Genomic DNA, 17367 nt, shown 5'->3' with positions numbered 1-17367 from the left:
TTGTGGCATGTTTGTTGCTTAGTACTATTGAGAGATGGAAAGGAAATATGTATTTAAATGTTACTCAAGAATTGGCTTTGCAAACTAATCTTTCTAACTGTTCGATATGCACCAAACTTCCCCGAGGCCAAATGAAGACCCCGGTATTTGGGGTAGCTTCAATGAATTGGACATGGGGGCCACTAGTCTGGATGACTACCTCTGATAGTGGTTTCCAAAATTGTCAACATGGGAAAGATGATTCAGAGAGCCTGGGTCCAAAGTTTTACTTATTAATTGTGGATTCTTCACAAACCCTTTTTGTGGAAAGTAATGAAAGTAGTGAAAATAGCCTTTTGGCTAAGATCAAGTGTAGTGTTATACTGTGAAAATAAGGTAGGATGGTGAAATCTAACAGGTTAGACTGCAGTTGGAATTACTTTTCTGGAGAACCCTCAGGTGACAACCCATGGGTTCAGGGAACTGACTTCACCTCTTCTAAGGCAAACAGGCTGGATGTCATAGGGCTGATGTAGCCCTGTTAGTCAAACTAGTTGCTTACTACCTTATGGATATTGGTGGTTATGTGGGGATGGCTATACCAGAAAAAGCTTACCCCTAAAGTGGACAGTAGTTTGCACTGCAGGCTACTTAACCCCACAAATCACTGTCCATAATAAGATCCTGACTAGAGGATATTGGAGAACTCTTTGGAGAAGATATCAAAGAACAGCAAATCCCCTTGTTAGATACAATACTGGATATCATAGTTTTGTTCGAGCATTGATCCCTGCATTGGATGTTGCGCAACTTGAAAAAGCTGATATCAGCTACAATGGAAATCATTGCTACCTCAGTAGCTGATGTGGTGCAGAATCTACAGGAAGAAGTCAAGTCTGCAAGTGGTGTGTCAATCCGAAATAGGCTGGCTTTGGGTATTATTACAGCTCAAATGGGAGGGATGTGTACCTTGATTAACAGCTCTTGTTGCACTTATATAGGTAAGTCAGGACAAATTAAAACTAATGTACAAAAAATACGGGAACGAGGGGAAGTTGACGGTGGACTGAACATGAGCCTGCAGTGTGCCCAGGCAGCTAAGAGGGCCAATGGCATCCTGGCCTGCATCAGGAACAGTGTGGCCAGCAGGAGCAGGGAGGTCATTCTGCCCCTATACACTGCACTGGTTAGGCCGCACCTCGAGTACTGTGTCCAGTTCTGGGCCCCTCAGTTTAGGAAGGAGTTGACTTGCTGGAACGAGTCCAGAGAAGGGCAACAAAGTTGGTGAGGGGTTTGGAGCATAAGCCCTACAAGGAGAGGCTGAGGGAGCTGGGGTTGCTTAGCCTGGAGAAGAGGAGACTCAGGGGTGACCTTATTACTCTCTACAACTACCTGAAGGGAGGTTGTAGACAGACGGATGTTGGTCTCTTCTCCCAGGCGACCAGTACCAGAACAAGAGGACACAGTCTCAGGCTGCGCCAGGGGAGGTTCAGGCTGGATGTTAGGAAAAAGTTCTATACAGAAAGAGAGATTGCACATTGGAATGGGCTTCCCAGGGAGGTGGTGGAGTCGCCATCATTGGAGGTTTTCAGGAGAAGACTTGATGGGGTGCTTGGTGCCGTGGGTTAGATGTTTGGGTGGTGTTGGATTGGTTGATGGGTTGGACACAATGATCTTGAAGGTCTCTTCCAACCTGGTTTATTCTATGTATTCTATTCTATTCTATGAGGTGAGCAAGGATGATACATCATATGGACTTTCAAACCTCTGGGAAGAATTAACCTCATGGATGCCCAACATTTTCTGGCTTAAACAGTTGTTGGTAAGAACTGTAATGATTGTCATATTAATAGCATTAATATTCGTTCTGATTAAGATAGTCATGTGTACAGGAAAAAGTGGCGTGGAATCATACCGGAAGTATAAAAACTATAAACTCAGGTATGAGCTGCAAACAGGAAATTATTTTAAGAAAATATAGTATAGGAATAAACTACTGGGTGTAAGAAAGGGGGGAACTGACAAGTAGAAAATCCTTGGAGTTGATGAGCGGAAAATCCTTTTTAAAAAATTAGCAAGTTTAACAAGACAGCAAAGTTGATAAAGAGATACCAGATTTAATTAAATGACAAAACTGATGAACTCCCCTTATTATAATTGGCTGGAACACAGGAAGGGGCAGATGGACCTTGAAGAAAGGAAGTCCAAACAGGACCTGTGACTTTCTGTGAAATATCAGCATATGTCTGTCAGTTTAGATAGATAACTTTTCGCACGTAAGCATGTCCTGAAACCTCTGTCGGTACTTGATGGGAACGGAGACAAGGACGACAAGACTCAAGACTCAATATGAGTGATAGAAATCATCCAACTTTATTGTTCCCCGCTTCATTATTTATAGCCTTATACATAGTTAATTCTATTCTAATTTACCACATACTATTGGTTTATCTCTAAAAGGTTACACCGTTATTTCACTACTCTGTGTTTTTTTCTACTCAGTCTAATTGCTCTTCTTCCCAGATCTCGCCTCCTCCTTATCTTGGTTGTCTCTTCTCAGGGGCAGCTTGACCTTAGCATACCAGGCAATCAGCACTTTTCCACAACTCCTACTCCATTGCTATATTTTCAACAGAAAGCCCTTCAAGGCCTAAATTGCACAGAGGTTCCTGGGACCCATGTCCTTTTTCCCTAAGCCAATCCTCAACAGGTACACAGGCTTTGGGAAAGACCCCCATGTCCAGCACTGTAATAAAAGCATAATATGTGAAACTTACTGAATTTCTTGTCCTTCTCTAAATCAAGTAAGGCTGAGGTACATTAGCTGCTGGATTGTTTGGAAAATTTGTATTGAGTGCACACTTCACACTTACAAGTAATCATAGAATCGCTTCAGTTAGGAGAGATGTTTATGAACATAAAGTCCATCTGTTAACCCAGCACTGAATCGTTCCCCCTGCCTCCACAAATGCAGATTAGGCCATGGTGTACAGAACCCCCATTTCTGCCAGTCTTGATGCTAAAAACGCCAAAAGACACACTGTGAAAAGGTATCAGCACTTCACTGGTAAAATGAGTACAGCTTGGTCCAAGATGTGGTTTGAAGCACATGCTCTGGTTAATAGCCGTTCTGCTGAACACAGCAGAACACACACTCGATACTGCACGTCCTAGTGTTTGTATTGAAGGAACTCCAAGGGTCCTGGTGTTTGTGTTGAAGGAACTTTCAAGGGTCTGAAACCTTGTTCCTACGGCAGTAAATTCTCCAGTGCAAAGCAGTAGCAGCCCGTTCTCTCAGACCCCAGTAAATACTCCCTGAAATTGGCTAGCAGTGGGAGGGAAGAAAGAAAGCATTACAGTTCCACAATTCCGTGTCCAAAGCACAAGAAATTCACAGCCACAAGCACTCTTCGTTTAATTTGCTCACTCATGCCACCAACATACACAGCCATCACCACTGATTTGACCCCACGGGGTTCTTTTCACTACATAATGAGATTTTGTCACTCATTGCAAGTGCCCCTAAGGTGTGTTTTCAGCCGTCGGAGAAATAAATACATCTAGGAACATCACACCGTGATTTTTGATAGTTTAATGTAGAAGCAGCATTTCTTGTCCAGAGCACAGCAGCGATGAGGTGTAGCACAAACACAAACCCCGGAAATACAGAAATTCATCTGCTGTCATCATTCCTATATCCACAGGTTCTGTCAGGTCAGACCGGTACAGTTCAGGATCTTGATTTCTGAAGGCCCTGGGATTCAATAGGTGCTGTCCTTTTCCAGCAGCGTTCCCACGCCATTTTCACCAGTCGATTTCAAACGTGGCTCCAACGGCATCGCAGGATAATCTGCTCCTGCTCCCGCAGCGTCCGCCGAGGCTAAACTGCTGGAGAAGAGAACCAGAGAGTCGTGCTGACCTCCCTAAACACGCTCGGAGGGCGAGATCGGCTTCCAAAAGCAGGGACGCACCGACGTGTCCTTCGGGCTCAGGCCGCCTCCAGCTTCTCTTTGGTGGCGGCGAGCCGGCGCTGGAGCCAGCGCTGGCGCCTGCGGAGGAACCGGCGGCGGGCACTGTTCGCCTGCCAGCCCACCAGTACCCCGGCCGCAAAGGCGGCCAGCAGCGCCCATCTTACAGCCCGCGGCCGCAGCGCCTCCGGACCCATCCCCGCCCGCAGCTCTGGTGGCCGGGCTCGGAGCCGCCTGCCCACCCCTTCCGCCGGGGCGGGGGCGGGCCCTGTTAAAGACGGCGGGACCGGGCAGGCGAAACGTCTCCTCGAGCCATGGCGGAGGCAGTCTCTGAGGTAGCGGATTGAGTTCCGCCCGGGAGCGAGGAGGTTTCCCCCAGGAGGGTGCTGGGTTCCCGCTAGCAAAGGAGGGATGCGGATGTGGCAAGCTGCGGCATCCCTTGTACCGCTTCTCGCATCTGTAGTGTACCCTGGGGTGAAAAGGATCTCCTTTGAGCCTTTGCCCGAGGTGTTTTTTTTCAGGTCCCCGTACCCACCGACCAGCTTTCTGTGTTGTTTTCCTTCCCACAGGATCTTCTCCTTGCAGCAGCGTTTGTCTCTGATGCGCAGTACAACAGAAATATTCCTTTCAAGACCTCTCCGGAGGCAGTCAGGTAAGGAGGTCGGCGTCCCCTTAAACACATCACATTTGGGGAGTACTGTGTCCAAAGGGCTGAGGCACTCGAGTTCTCCAGCTGGGTGCTGAGAAGGGAGGGTGAGGGGCCAAGAGCTGGATTGAAGTTGGGGTTCTGTGGTTCTGTGCTTCTGTATGTCTGGGATGGGAAAGAAGATAAAATCTTGTCTTTTTGTGGGTGCAAAAATAGTTAGAATCTGTTAAGGCTCAAGCTGTAGCCCTCTGTGGGAAGGAGGAGTATGGGAAGCTTGGTGTAGCCCTTGCATGTATGGAAGGAAGTTCTGGAGTGTGACTGTGCTGGGTTTAAATAGAAGGATTTTAGTGGTGGGAGCTGCATGGTTGGGATAACAGCTCTGTGTCAGGTAGTCACAGCTGTTACTGGTTGATTTGACAGTGGGTGACACCAACCCACCACCTACCAAGATTTGAGCTAATCAAAGTATGGTGCCTCAGGTGTGTTTCAGAAAGGCCAGTAGCTGCTAGAGGTAGTTAAAAGTTTATGTTAATTAGTGATGACTTGGGGAATTTCACTTAACTTTAAAACTGTTTTCCCAGTCTTAGCTTTTAGCTGATGGTAAGAGGCCAAGCAGCTTCAGAGGTGACTTTTACCTTGGGTTGGGATTGCTTTAGACAAGCTATTTCCAGGAGTAAACCTTAGGAGGATGAAAAAAACTCATGTCCTGCCCTGGTATGCTTAGTCCAAATAGTAGAACTGAGCAGGTTTTATACGATTGTGTTTTGGTGGTGTTACTAAGGGTATAATAGCTTGTCATCTGTGTCCTCTGACCTGTAGCCTTTATGCAGGTGGTTATTTGGCAGATGGGATGACTGTTGGCACCTTTTTTTATTGGCAAAGGAACTATCTGCATTGTAGATCTGCTCTGCATCTACCTAATGAACTGTGTCTACTGTGGTTAATTCTATTCTATTCTACTTGCCATCACGTGAAACCTCCTTTGGGAGGCTTAGAACTGGATAATGCTTAAAGCTCTAAAACGGTTGACTGTGCAGTTCCATACATCTTTCCTGGTGACTTATCTTTTTGCTTTTTAACCTGCAAAGAAAGATTATTAGATTACATGTCAGACTTAGTTTGTGTATCATGTGGATGCCTGAGCTTAGCAGGAGTCCATACTCAGGGAATGAACTTTTTGCAAAAAGGAAATAGCTTTACCAGATCTGTATGCTGCAGTCTCAAACTGAACTGAAGAACAACTATGTTCCTCCTTCCTGGGCTTTTTTTCTGAGTCAGCTGTGAGGCCATAAAAAAGGGCCAGGAAACCAATTGCTAAATCCCTGGCTCTCAAAAGTTACACTGCTGTTACTGTTTTTCTTCCATGATGGGGACAGTGTGTGTTCTTCCAAGGTGTGTTTTGAACCCATTATGTATGGTGCCACTGCCTTCTTTTTACAGGCTTTATCGTCTCTATAATCACTGGACTATGCGAACAGCCACCTACTTTTTCATCTTCCTCAACCTGTCCCTTGCAATGTTTGAAGAACCTGCTGTGTATCCTCTCCCCTTCCTGGTAAGTTTTGGGTGTAGGTGTAGCAGTACAATTAGTATTGCATTACTGGGTAGAACAGCCAAGGATTTCTTGCTTGAAAGTACTTGTCAAATGCCCTGGGAAATATTTGATGCTGGTGTTTCTGTTGATATCTTTGGTCTACTGAAATGGGGACAAAAAAGGCCATAGGAGCTGGAGCACAAGGACTAATGGATCCATCGTGGCCATCAGGAATAGCTGATGTGGTTGTGGACAAAGTCATATTGTATCTTGGAGAACAATTCCAGGCTTCTGTGTGGCTGAAAGCAGAAGCAGAGCCAGTACTATCTTCTCTTTAGGCTTTATTTGTTTAACCACTGGTGTACTTGCAAGCAATGTTCTCCTTGAATCCTAAGTAAACACAGATTTACTGGTGGGGAATTTAACAGAAAGAAACCTGCAACTGCCAGTGCCAGATTTGTGAGCCTGTAAAACAGACAACAACACAACCAACTGGAAAATCTTTGCTACTGGCTCTGCCTAGTCTTTCTGTGCCTGAACACCCTCTCCTGTGCAGAAGGCTAGCACTGTTCTTGGCTGTCGTGACTTCTGCCCCTTCTCTGTCTGCAGGTCACTTCTGTGGTCGAGGTGTTGTGCCTTCTGGTGTTCTTTGGCCGACTAACTCATTTTGCAAAAGTCACCCATCGCAGCGTGTTCTGGAAGGATACCAAAAACATCTGCATCATGGCTGCGATTCTGGTGAGTTTGGTCTAAGGTAGCCTCCAAGGTGGAGGTGGCTTTTCCTTCTGTTGCTTTCCTAGCAATGTAGATCTGATGTAAAAGGGCTCTGCAAGAGCCATGGCCTAATAAACCAGCAGTTGGGCCTGTTCTCACACACCTGTGTGTGCATCTGTCTTTCATCAGCTAACCCTATTATCTTCATCATCCAGACATGTTCCCAACATTGCTTCTGGGAATTACCCTTCTTTCTTCTGCAGTTATCCCTAACCGACTTGGCCATATATGGGGTCCTCAGGATATACAATATGAAGAGTGTTCGGTGGTCAAGAATTGTGAGGCCGATCTTCTTGATCAACTTTGCAGAGAGTCGCCAGGTAAGGAAGAGATCCGGTGGGATGTACACTTGTGCAAGGTCCCTTTTATGGACACCCTCATGCCTCTGAAAGAAAGGGGTTTGTGCAGAAATGGCAGATTTTTAGGCTCCTGTAAGTGAAGGCTCCTCTCAGAGGTAGCATGAAGCAAGAATTTGAGATGGCGAGAACTGGTGCTACCTGGACTCTGTGCAAAGTACTAAAGGATTACTCCCTGTACCTGTGGGCTGGGTTATTGTTGTCCAGAACCCTGGGGGCTCTTGAGACTGGAACTAGAGCTTCTCACCAAACATGGTGTGGTGATGATTTAGGAAAGGTCAGACTTAAAAAAGTTAAGACTACAGGGCAGTCTTGTAAGGTCTGTGATTTGCTTGACCTGTGTAGAGGAGCTGCCTCTGTAAGCAGAGTTAAATGCTGCCTTCAGAAGGTGAGCACATGAGCAGTAGTACAGATGAGAAAACTTCTCCTTGGGTCAAAAGACCAGTTTTTTATTTCTGGAAATCTCTGAGGCAGACAATGACAAGTGTCATGCTGTTCTCAGAAGCTGAACTCTCAGTCTAGATGGGCAGTTTGGACTCTGGTTCCTCTTGTTGTGGGGAGATCTTTGCCCTGCTGCCCCAGACCATTCTGGTCCTGACTGGTGAATGAATAAACTACTGCCATGTGGAGGACTGGGGGAGGGAGGGAGCAGGATCAGAGCATGTGTTTTGTGGCCTGGTGTGATAGGCTTCTGTTCCTGATTGGTCTCCTGCCACAAGAATATCTCAGCAGTGCCACAGGGCCTGCTGTCCCTTGGCTATCTGAGTTCATGATGGCCTATGAATAGGATCTCCTTCTAGCATCTCTTCTGAGGAATGAGGAGGAAAGGCTGCCTACTCTTGCAGAATAGAGTTGCCACATCTGGGTCAGAATCTCTCCTTCTGGGTGATGGAAGGTGTTCAAGAAAGGATTGGATGTGGCACTTGGAGCCCCGGTTTAGTTGTCAGGAGGTAATAGGTAATAGGTTGGACTTAATGATCTCTCAGGTCTTTTCCAACCTGGTTGATTCTGTGATTCTGTGGAATCCTGTCCCACTCCACCTGTTCCCTGTGTAGGTGTCAATATAAATGGAATGGTGAGGGGAAAAACAGGTATCGCTTGACTCTAAAAATTACTCCCTTCTCCCTGGCAGATTCGGAGAGCTTTCCGCAGCATCCGCAACACACTGCCAGAGATCACCTATGTCTTCTTGCTCTTCATGTTTAGCCTCCTCATGTTCTCTCTCATGGCCTTGAAGCTGTTTGGTGAGAGGTGTGAATACTTCTTTTGGTCAGAGCTGGGTGGGAAGCATGTGGTACATTGGTGCAAGAGGGAATCTGGCAACTCCAAATGATTACTAGTGAATGCAAGAACTGCTGATATGTGCAGTACTGAGGTGGTACATGTGACCTCTGTGCTTAACTTCAGGTTGTCGTTTTCCATCTAGGAATCTCCAGACAGCAGAAGGCTTGCCGTATTTCAGAAACTACCTAGAAATTGTCTTTGACCTGTATGTGCTGGTGACAACAGCAAACAGTCCTGATGTCATGTATGTATGCTGAGCTTGCAGTCTTCCTGTTGTGAGTGCTAGTGTCCTGCTCCTGGTGGCAGGATCTCTGGTTAGAACAATACTATTTTGCACAACAAGGTACTTCAGAGTGACAACAGGGCTTTCATGTTCTGCAGATGGCTCTGAACCAGAATCTGAAATTAGGAAGACTTCTATAAAAGATTAATTAAAAACACTGACTTTTCATCCTCATTTTTTATTACTGGGTTCCCATATTGGGTTTTCACTCTGAAAGTGCCATCAAAGGGGGCTGGGAGGAATGGCAGATTTGTTTGTGTGCTGGAGATGTACTGAACAGAACTAGGATGTTAGAGACCCTAGACTGTTAGTCTGAGAAATGACACTAGTTTTAGAGTGAGTGGAGGAGATCTGAATGCAGTGAAAGTCTGTGAAACAACCATCATATGAGTGAGGCATAAACTCAAGACTGCACTTAGCCGTGCTGATGGAAGGTTAATCTCTGTGCTTTCTCTTCTGCATCTCTTCAACTGGAGCATGACAGACTAGAAGGAAAACTAGTAGAAGTTCTGTAACTGAACTCATGCACATTCTTTTTGCTTGGGTATTACCTGGCTCACCAACCCAGTACTGAGAAATCCATCTGGAAGACTTTTCTTGTGGTTTCTTTTACTTTCCATATTTCTGCCCAGTAAGTAGCAATCTCTTTTCCTTTCTCTAGGATGCCAGCATTTGACTTCAGCTCGTGGTATGCCCTGTTCTTTATTGCCTTTGTCATCGTCAACACGTATATCTTCATGTCTCTCTTCCTGGCTGTTGTATACAACAACTACAAAAAACACCTGAAGGTAATATTTGAAGGGATGAATCATGATCAATGACTGCTGCTGTTCTATAAAACTGCAAGGAAATATCTGCCTTTCCTTTGGAAAACTTGTACACACTTACACCATGCTGTGTGCTCTTAGACCTCCCCTTTATTTCTTTTGCTTTCAGTAAATCAGAACTCTTGCTGCTTCTACCCAAACAGAGTAGGCCAGTTTGGTACTTGTGATCAAAAGAGATGGAAATGCTTGGGTGCTTCCATGAGGGGACTGGCTTTTTCTCAGTAAGCAGACTGCTAGGTCTTCCCTGAAACTGGTCTCCCAAGGATATAAGGTTCTTAAGCATTTAAATTTGTGTAAAAGAGAATCTCCACCCTTAGTCTCAGCAGTATTCACTTATGGATGGGAAGCGTGTGTGGACACGTTTGTGACCTGTGGAAATGCAGACCCTGTGGTCTTTATTATCACTTTCCTGTTAGACACTGTATTTTGTCTGTCAGTGTTCTTCTGTATAGACACTATTCTGTCCTCCTTGCTCTCCAGAACGAGATCCGTAAGCTTGCTTACATGAAGCGCCGCAAGATGATAGAAGCCTTCAACCTCCTGAAGGAAGAGGAAGGAGCACAGTTTGTGGTTAGAGAAGCCCGGTGGAAGCAGCTTGTCAAGCTGGTGGCTCCTGATATCAGTAATTCTCACCGAGAGCTGCTGCTGCACATCTCAGATGATGAGCAGAAGAATTTCATAGGTGAGCTGTGGGTCCCTGCTATGCTGAAGGGACTGGAGAGGAACTTTGAGGGTTTTGGCGCTGGGACTTGTGGTCTGTAAGGGATCCTGAGAAACTCCAGGCCCCTCTTCCTGCTTTCCTCTAGGCTCATAAAATCCCAAGAACATATTCTTTCTGCCCACACTGTAGCCTGTGTCATGGATGCTCTGGGCAGCTCTTCATGGCCATTTGAAATTAGGCTGAGCCTTCCATGGAGAATATGACCTCCTGTTCTCAGAACAGGACAAGGAAAGCCTCCCCTGTTACTAGATTTCTCCAAGCAATGTGGCTTCCCACACAGTCTTCTGGAGTCTCTCACTCTGTTTCTGCTTGAGACAGGATGCCAGGAGAGATGGGTCAGCCTCCACACTAGATACTGCCCATTCTGATCATTAAAGATTTGTTTTGGTTGTTGGCCTATGGCTTGAGCTAGTCCCCCAGGAATGGGGCAGAGGAGCTGCTTGAGTACTGAGTTGAGACTGTTTTGTGGCGGACAACATTTTGAGCATGGATGTTACCTGCTGCTGTGAACAGATAGGGAGTCCAGACTGCTGCAGCTTGTGTGCATTTGGATTTGCTTCTGCCAGATACTGCCTTCTAATGATAGCAGACTGATGTTCAGTGCTCTCTCCTGCTGCAGACAAGAAGTCCTTTTTACAACTGGCAGATCTTCTCAACATCCAGGTGATTACCCTGAAAATCCGCAGCCATCCTCTGGGCCGGTGGATGCCTCGGGTGTACAAGTCGGCGGTGAGTCGGTTCCTGCGCAGCATGGTTAGGCACAGGTGAGGCTCTGCTGGTGGAGCAAGCACTCAACGGGCTGTGGAGTAGAGGTGTTGCAAGCAAATGCTCCTCTGGGTGTCATGCTGGAAAGTGCAAGCTTTGGGGATTGTGTTTTATAAGCACTCTGTGGACAGCTCCACTCTTAGCCTACCTTCAGTGCAGAGAAACTAGCCTGGCGAGTCCCTGCCTCTTCCAGTCCCACTTGTTCAGATCTTCTATAGGTGTTGAATGTAAATAGTTTTCGATGAAAGCAAAAGGTGCTTTATGGCCTCTCTTGAAGGACCAAACTATGAACTTCACTTGAAGGTGATCTTACCTCAGCAGTCTCTGCTGCAAAGCTGTATTGTGCTGTTTCATCACCTCTTACCAAGCTGGTTCTATGATCTACTAGCACTCTGTTTCACAACTGAGGCTTCCTGGAACTGTAAAATTACTGAAGTTCTGAATTTGGAAGGAACATCTAGAGATGTAGTGTAACCCCCTGCTCAAAGCAAGGTCGGCTAGAGTAGGCTACTCAGGGCAATGTGTAGCTGGGGTATGAGCATCTCCAAGTATGACTCCATAACCTCTCTGCAACCTGTTTCAGCGTTTGACCACCCTCAGTTTAAAACAAAAATAAATTAAATTTATGCCCCTTGCCTCTCATGCTTTCACTGGATACCACTGAGAAGAATCTGGCTCCATCTTCTCTACACCTTTCCATCAGGTACTTTTACATCTTGAACACCCTTGACCCTTCTTTCCTCCAGACTGAACAATCCCAGCTCTTTCTGGGAGAGGTGTGTTAGACTATCCCATTGTTTCTGTGGCCCTTTGCCACACCTGTTCTAGTATGTTTGTCTCTCTTGTACTGCATAGCCCACCTGTGAACATAGCACTCCAAACATGTCATCCCCAGTACTGAATAGATGGAAAATCCCTTCAGCCTCTTCACAGCACTCTTCCTGATGTAACCCTGGATGCTGTCTGGTTTCTTTGCCACCAGAGTGCATTGCTGGCTCATGTTCAACTTGTCAACCAAGATCCCAGATCTTTTACAATGCTGCTTGACAGATGGTGCCTGAAGTCATTCCTCCCTAGGAGCAGTACTTTGCATTTCCCTTTGAATATGGTGGGATTCTGCCTACTTCCCGCCTTGTCCAGGTCCCTCTAACTGCAGCACACCCGTGTGGTGTACCCAACACCTCTCCCAATTCTTTTGTCTGATTTGTTCAGGCTTGCTGCTTGAATTATTTAAAATTCAGTTCCAGTCAGTCTCTGAGTTTCTTTAATGTTGGACTTAGAGGGCAAAGCTAAACACTACAGTAAAACTTCCCTAAACTCTCAGGCTGAGGAGAGCTGATTGCCATTTAGGAAACTACCTTTACTAATGTTTGAGTGGCAAAGAAACCCTGAAATAGCTGTGTAGCTTTTACTTTCTTGAGTGGCAAACTGATTTCTCTTCCTCTTCTTGCAGGGGATTTGTTTGGACCTATGATGTGATCATTCTAATAAATGCTATCTTCATTGCTCTGGATGAGGAAACTCCTTATATTTCTTATGCAGAGTGGGTCTTCCTTGCTTTGTATATAATTGAGATACTCCTGAAAGTGTACACTTACGAACCAAGGGCGTTCTTTGGCAAAAATCAATTCTGGAACTGGTGAGTGGCATGGAAGTTTGTGTTAAAGGTGGTGGGAAATGGAACGAGATGTTTGTGTTCAGCTCAAGAGCTGCAAGTCTCTTGTGAGAGATGGGCTGCTCAACTCATGTGCCAGGATGTGATTAGATTACATTATAACTTTAATTAGAATGATTGTACATGCCAGAGGACATGGTGCTCTTTCCTGGCCTGATCTGGCTCTGACAGGCATTACTGCTCTCTGCCTCAGTCTAAATCAAAAGTAACTCTGCAGAATGTGAAGATACTGTCCCCTGCCCAGACACTGTTTTATGAAATCTTCCCCATCCTGCAAATCCTCTGAGATACGTGGCTGCCTGGCACAGATGTGCAGAAGAGGGGTCACTTTATATGCCATGTGGCAGCTTAAATACCCCATTCTGTCACCCACAAATCTAACAGCACTGCCTTCCCTCGTGCTAGGTTTGATACCCTCATCATCTTTGCTGCCTTGACTGCAACGATACTCAATACCACCTTGAAATCGAGTAAGTGCAGCTTGAGCAGTCTGCATGCATCTGGGAAACTTGGTGGTCTTGAGTTGTCATTTCCCATCACCTTGGGCTCGGGAGGGCTTTTGACAAGACAATTTCCTACAGGGATTCCAAGAACTAAACCAGTCTTTCTTTTTTATAGCTACCTGTTATAAATAGTGTTTAACAAGGGTTCAGTTGTGACAAATGTAAGACCATGCTTTATCTCCTAAGCTTCCCTATTCATTTTTCATAACAAAAAACTTTTCTTCCTTTCTCAGCCACAAAGTACAACAGCCAACAGATCCTGGACATTGTTTTCATCTTAAGGGTCCTCAGGCTGATAAGGATTGTTGACAGCATTCAAAGGTAATGAGCAGGATGGGACAGAGGTATTTTTTTATAGGGGCAGCCTGTGTCAGAGACTGGCTGAGACAGTGCCTTGAATTGCTCTGCATGACTGCTTTGGATTAACCTTGGCCACTCAAAGCATCCAAAGGCCTTGTCTTAATATGTCTGGGATGAGTCCAGTTGCTGCAGCCTTTACGGAGACTTAGTTATAAATTCTAACAGCATGTGGGGAGCATATGCTTGATGGGATGTGATGACAAGTAAGGGCTTTAAAAGAGCCTCTCCCCAGCAGGTTTTATCATGAATCATTTGCTGTAGGTTCCGAGTCATCATGAACACACTGATAAACATCATACCAACAATGCTGACATTCGGTGGGCTGACTCTGGTAAGAAATCCTTTACAGCAATGTGTCTGAAGTCTTTCACTCACTGTTTCCAAGAGGACAAATGCACACATCTGCATGGCAGACTTTTGAAACTCTTAAGTGTTCATTTGATTCTTGATCACTGCATGTGTGTGTACAAAAAGATTGGGTTCTTGCTGGGTGACAGGTCAGGATATGCCTCTCTGCTCTTTGGAGAAGTGAGGCTAGGGAAGTTCAGTCTAGGCTTCACATTGTAAGGAATCAAACTATAGTTCAGGCAAGAGACTGAATGAGAAACCAGTTTCTCAAGTAATTTCCTAAAAATAGCTTCTATTATGATCTGAAAATACTTCATTTCCATGAGTTGTACTTGGGTTATTATTCCTTCCTGGTAATTGCTCTTGAGTGGCTTGGGTCTCTTGGACTCTGTGCTGTTCCTCAGCAGCTTGTCTTGTCTGCAACAAAATCCTGCTGAAACGCTGTGGTCTTGTTGCTTACTGAAGGAGGAGGCAATGGGGTTTCTCTTCCCAGGTTGTGTATTGTGTATTTGCTATAATTGGCATGGAGTTATTCCATGGGAAGATCCAGTTCTTCCCTGCAAACTCAAATGCTCCTCATGCCCTGGAATGTGGAAACCCAGCTCTCAAGGATTCTCTGTTTGCCCGTGGGAAATACTGCAAGAACAATTTCAACAACTTCGCATCATCCTTCATTGTCCTGATGGAGCTCACTGTAGTTAACCAGTGGCATGATATCCTTTGTGATAGAAGATCCCCTTGTTTTGCACAATGCCCACACGTAGTGCCAAATAACAGAGAAATGGTCCCTGCTGAGGGATTTGTTCAGAAGGTTATTGCTGGGTGGTATTGTTTGGTTCCTCCCTGAGAAATCCACAGGAAGATGTTCTCCTCTAGCACTCTTGCCCTTAACTCCCTTTATACTATTTGCCAATGGATTTGCCAACGTGACAGCTCAGCCTGCAAAGTTGTACTTCATTGCCTTCCACATTGTGATGGTGATAATTATTGTCAAGTAAGTTTTGGATTGCCCTCCTCCATTCTGGAGGGAAGAAGGCCTCTGCTCCCTGCTAGAGAGCTCTGATGATTCTGGGGTCTCACATGGTGTGATTCTTAGGCAGGACATGGTGTGTCCAAAGGGCAGTTAAGCTGGAAGATGGTCAAGAGCACAGGTCTTATAAGGAGCAGCCAAGGGAACTGGGGTTCTTCAGCATGGAGAAAAGAGGCTGAGGGGAGACCTCCTTGCTCTCTACAACTCCCTGAAAGGATGTTGGAGCAAGGTGGGGATTGATTTCCTGAGGAACAAGCAATAGGACAAGAGCAAACAGCCTCAAGTTGTGCCAGGGGAGGTTTAGGTTGAATATTAGGGGATATTTCTTCCATGAAAGAGTTATTGAGTCCTAGAACAGGCTGCTGAGGGAAGTGGTGGAGACCCTGTCCTGGGAGAGATTATAAAGCCATATAGATATTGTGCTGAGGGACATGGTCTAGTGGTGACTGGTGGTTTAGATGTTTTTCCCCCAGCATTAACTTTCAACCCACCACAGTGGTAGGATAATGATTGGATTTGGTGACCTTGGAGGTCTTTTCCAACCAAAAAGATCGTGATTCTGTGCAATAGAGAATCTGCCGCATCTGTTCTAATGTCCACTGTGTGCTGCTCTGACTCGGTGCTCCATCCCCTTCTCTGCTGGGTTGGGGAGCTATGTGGTAGGTCCACAGCCTAGGAACACTGATGGTAATTGAAGCCCAAAAGCAAGGAGGTGCCAGTAAGGAAATGCTGCTATGTTATTCTGTTCATCATTTCTTTCAGTATCTTTGTGTCGTTCATCTTGGAAGCTTTCTTTGTTGAGTATTCCTTGGAGAAGAGTGAAGTAGAAACAGCCATTGAACAGAAAATCCAGGAGCTGGGAATGGGAGTTCAAGAGTAAGCCCACCTAAAGGGTTGTAGTGGATGTGGCTATCTTGGCAGAGCTGACAAGCAGGACTGGAGGAAAAAGCCACCTTCTGTCCTGAGGTGTGCGCTGTGACTCCTTCCTTGTCACAAAGATCTTTCTAATCTGTCGTGACAACATAGACTTGGTCTCAATTTTAGCAGAAGGCTATTCACATTGGCCTTAGTGAGCTCTTCCAGTCTAGAGGACAGGATTGATGCTGGAAATAGAACTCTACAACTGGTATGGGCCCTGCCTGAGACAATCCATTGCTGCTGGGTAGATGTGGGCCCCTGAGGCAGGATGTTCCCCCTCCCCCAGGTTCACTTCTGGTCCTTCTTGTGTAGGGATGAGCTCCAGGATGAACAGCTCCTTGAGAACATGGAGAATGCTGACCATGATCTTGAGGGAGAAGGTGGATCAAAGCCACAGTCTAAAGGGCTGGTGTTCAAAATTGCCTCCAAACGTAAGTGCAGCCTTACAGTGTACCCACTGCTTTCAGAGCCCAGGGCTCTGAACTATCCCTGTGTATAGCTGTCTGTGAGGAAGCTTCCTGGCACTTCTGCTTCCTTTGAGCTATAAAAGCAGCTAAAACTCAGCTAGAGATTTTGAGAGATCTGTGGACACTCTAATGTTTGCTGTTTCTCTTCCCCTATTCTACCTTGTCCTGTCTTCACTAGCCAGCCTATGAAGGCACTGCTGTGGTGTCTGAAGTCCTGCTGTGGCCAAGAAGCCCCTTTTCTTCTTTCTTTCTTATGTGCACTTTGTGTTTCTTCTGGATTGGATCATGAGGTGACTATATACTCCTTTCCTGTAGTTTAATTACTTTGCCTTCTTCTGGCCTTTTTGCTGTGTCTTAGCATTCCCCAACCTTCAATTTTTTTGTCATGGTAGTTGACAGTGATCACAAATCCAAGAACAGAAGTGCTTAAATCTTAAAATAATGATCTTATCCTTAGTACTTAAAAATATATGGGGTACAATACCAGGAATATTTGAGGCATTTGTTTTCTTTCTTTTTTAGTGTGAAACATGGGAGGCTACCTTAAGGTAGCAACAACCTGACTTCTGCTGAGAAACAGGACAGGATGCTAAACTAACTTTTGGGTTTTTGCCACCTGCAGGGTACAGGACAGTTGATGCTCTGCTCCAGCGTATGTTTGAGGCAGAGATACCCCTCGAGGATGAAGGCCCTTCATTTGAAGAGATCTTGAACTTTTCTCCCACTGATGCCCTGCCCAGTAATCAGACTTCAGAGAGTGCTGCATAAAGGGGACAATCCACAGCAGGCGATGAGGACGAGCCAATTCTCAGCTGTCTGGGTCTCAAAGCGTGTGTCCCTGGCTGGGTCATGCATGTCAGGACCAGATCACACAGTGGAAGGGGCAGCTGATGCCAAACATAGTTTCATCATGTAAAGGAGCTTTATCT

General features: G+C 45.7%; 2 protein-coding genes across 2 annotated transcripts in view; both read left to right on the top strand.

Moving 5' to 3' along the window:
• Positions 1-4491: 4491 nt before the first annotated feature.
• LOC104301659 (uncharacterized) lies at positions 4492-17254 on the top strand. Its single transcript, XM_009902071.2, has 18 exons — positions 4492-4599; positions 6034-6148; positions 6737-6865; positions 7105-7221; positions 8390-8508; positions 8684-8785; positions 9486-9612; positions 10132-10333; positions 10992-11136; positions 12591-12776; positions 13218-13282; positions 13549-13636; positions 13937-14006; positions 14517-14736; positions 14927-15017; positions 15816-15929; positions 16284-16402; positions 17061-17254. Exons 2-18 carry the CDS (start codon positions 6062-6064, stop codon positions 17204-17206), a joined length of 2127 nt encoding a protein of 708 aa, XP_009900373.2. The 5' UTR covers positions 4492-4599; positions 6034-6061; the 3' UTR covers positions 17207-17254.
• Positions 17217-17367, top strand: part of BUB1 (BUB1 mitotic checkpoint serine/threonine kinase) — a 20361-nt gene continuing 20210 nt past the window's right edge. Inside the window, exon 1 of the mRNA XM_054180019.1 lies at positions 17217-17350. Within this exon, the coding sequence (XP_054035994.1) occupies positions 17229-17350 (122 nt within the window). The 5' untranslated portion in view covers positions 17217-17228. The remainder of the gene's footprint in view (positions 17351-17367) is intronic.

This window comes from Dryobates pubescens, chromosome 3 (genome assembly GCF_014839835.1).
Source record: "Dryobates pubescens isolate bDryPub1 chromosome 3, bDryPub1.pri, whole genome shotgun sequence".
Lineage (NCBI taxonomy): Eukaryota > Metazoa > Chordata > Aves > Piciformes > Picidae > Dryobates > Dryobates pubescens.
The sequence above is the reverse complement of the archived record's forward strand: the minus strand, read 5'-3'. Positions and strand labels throughout refer to the sequence as shown.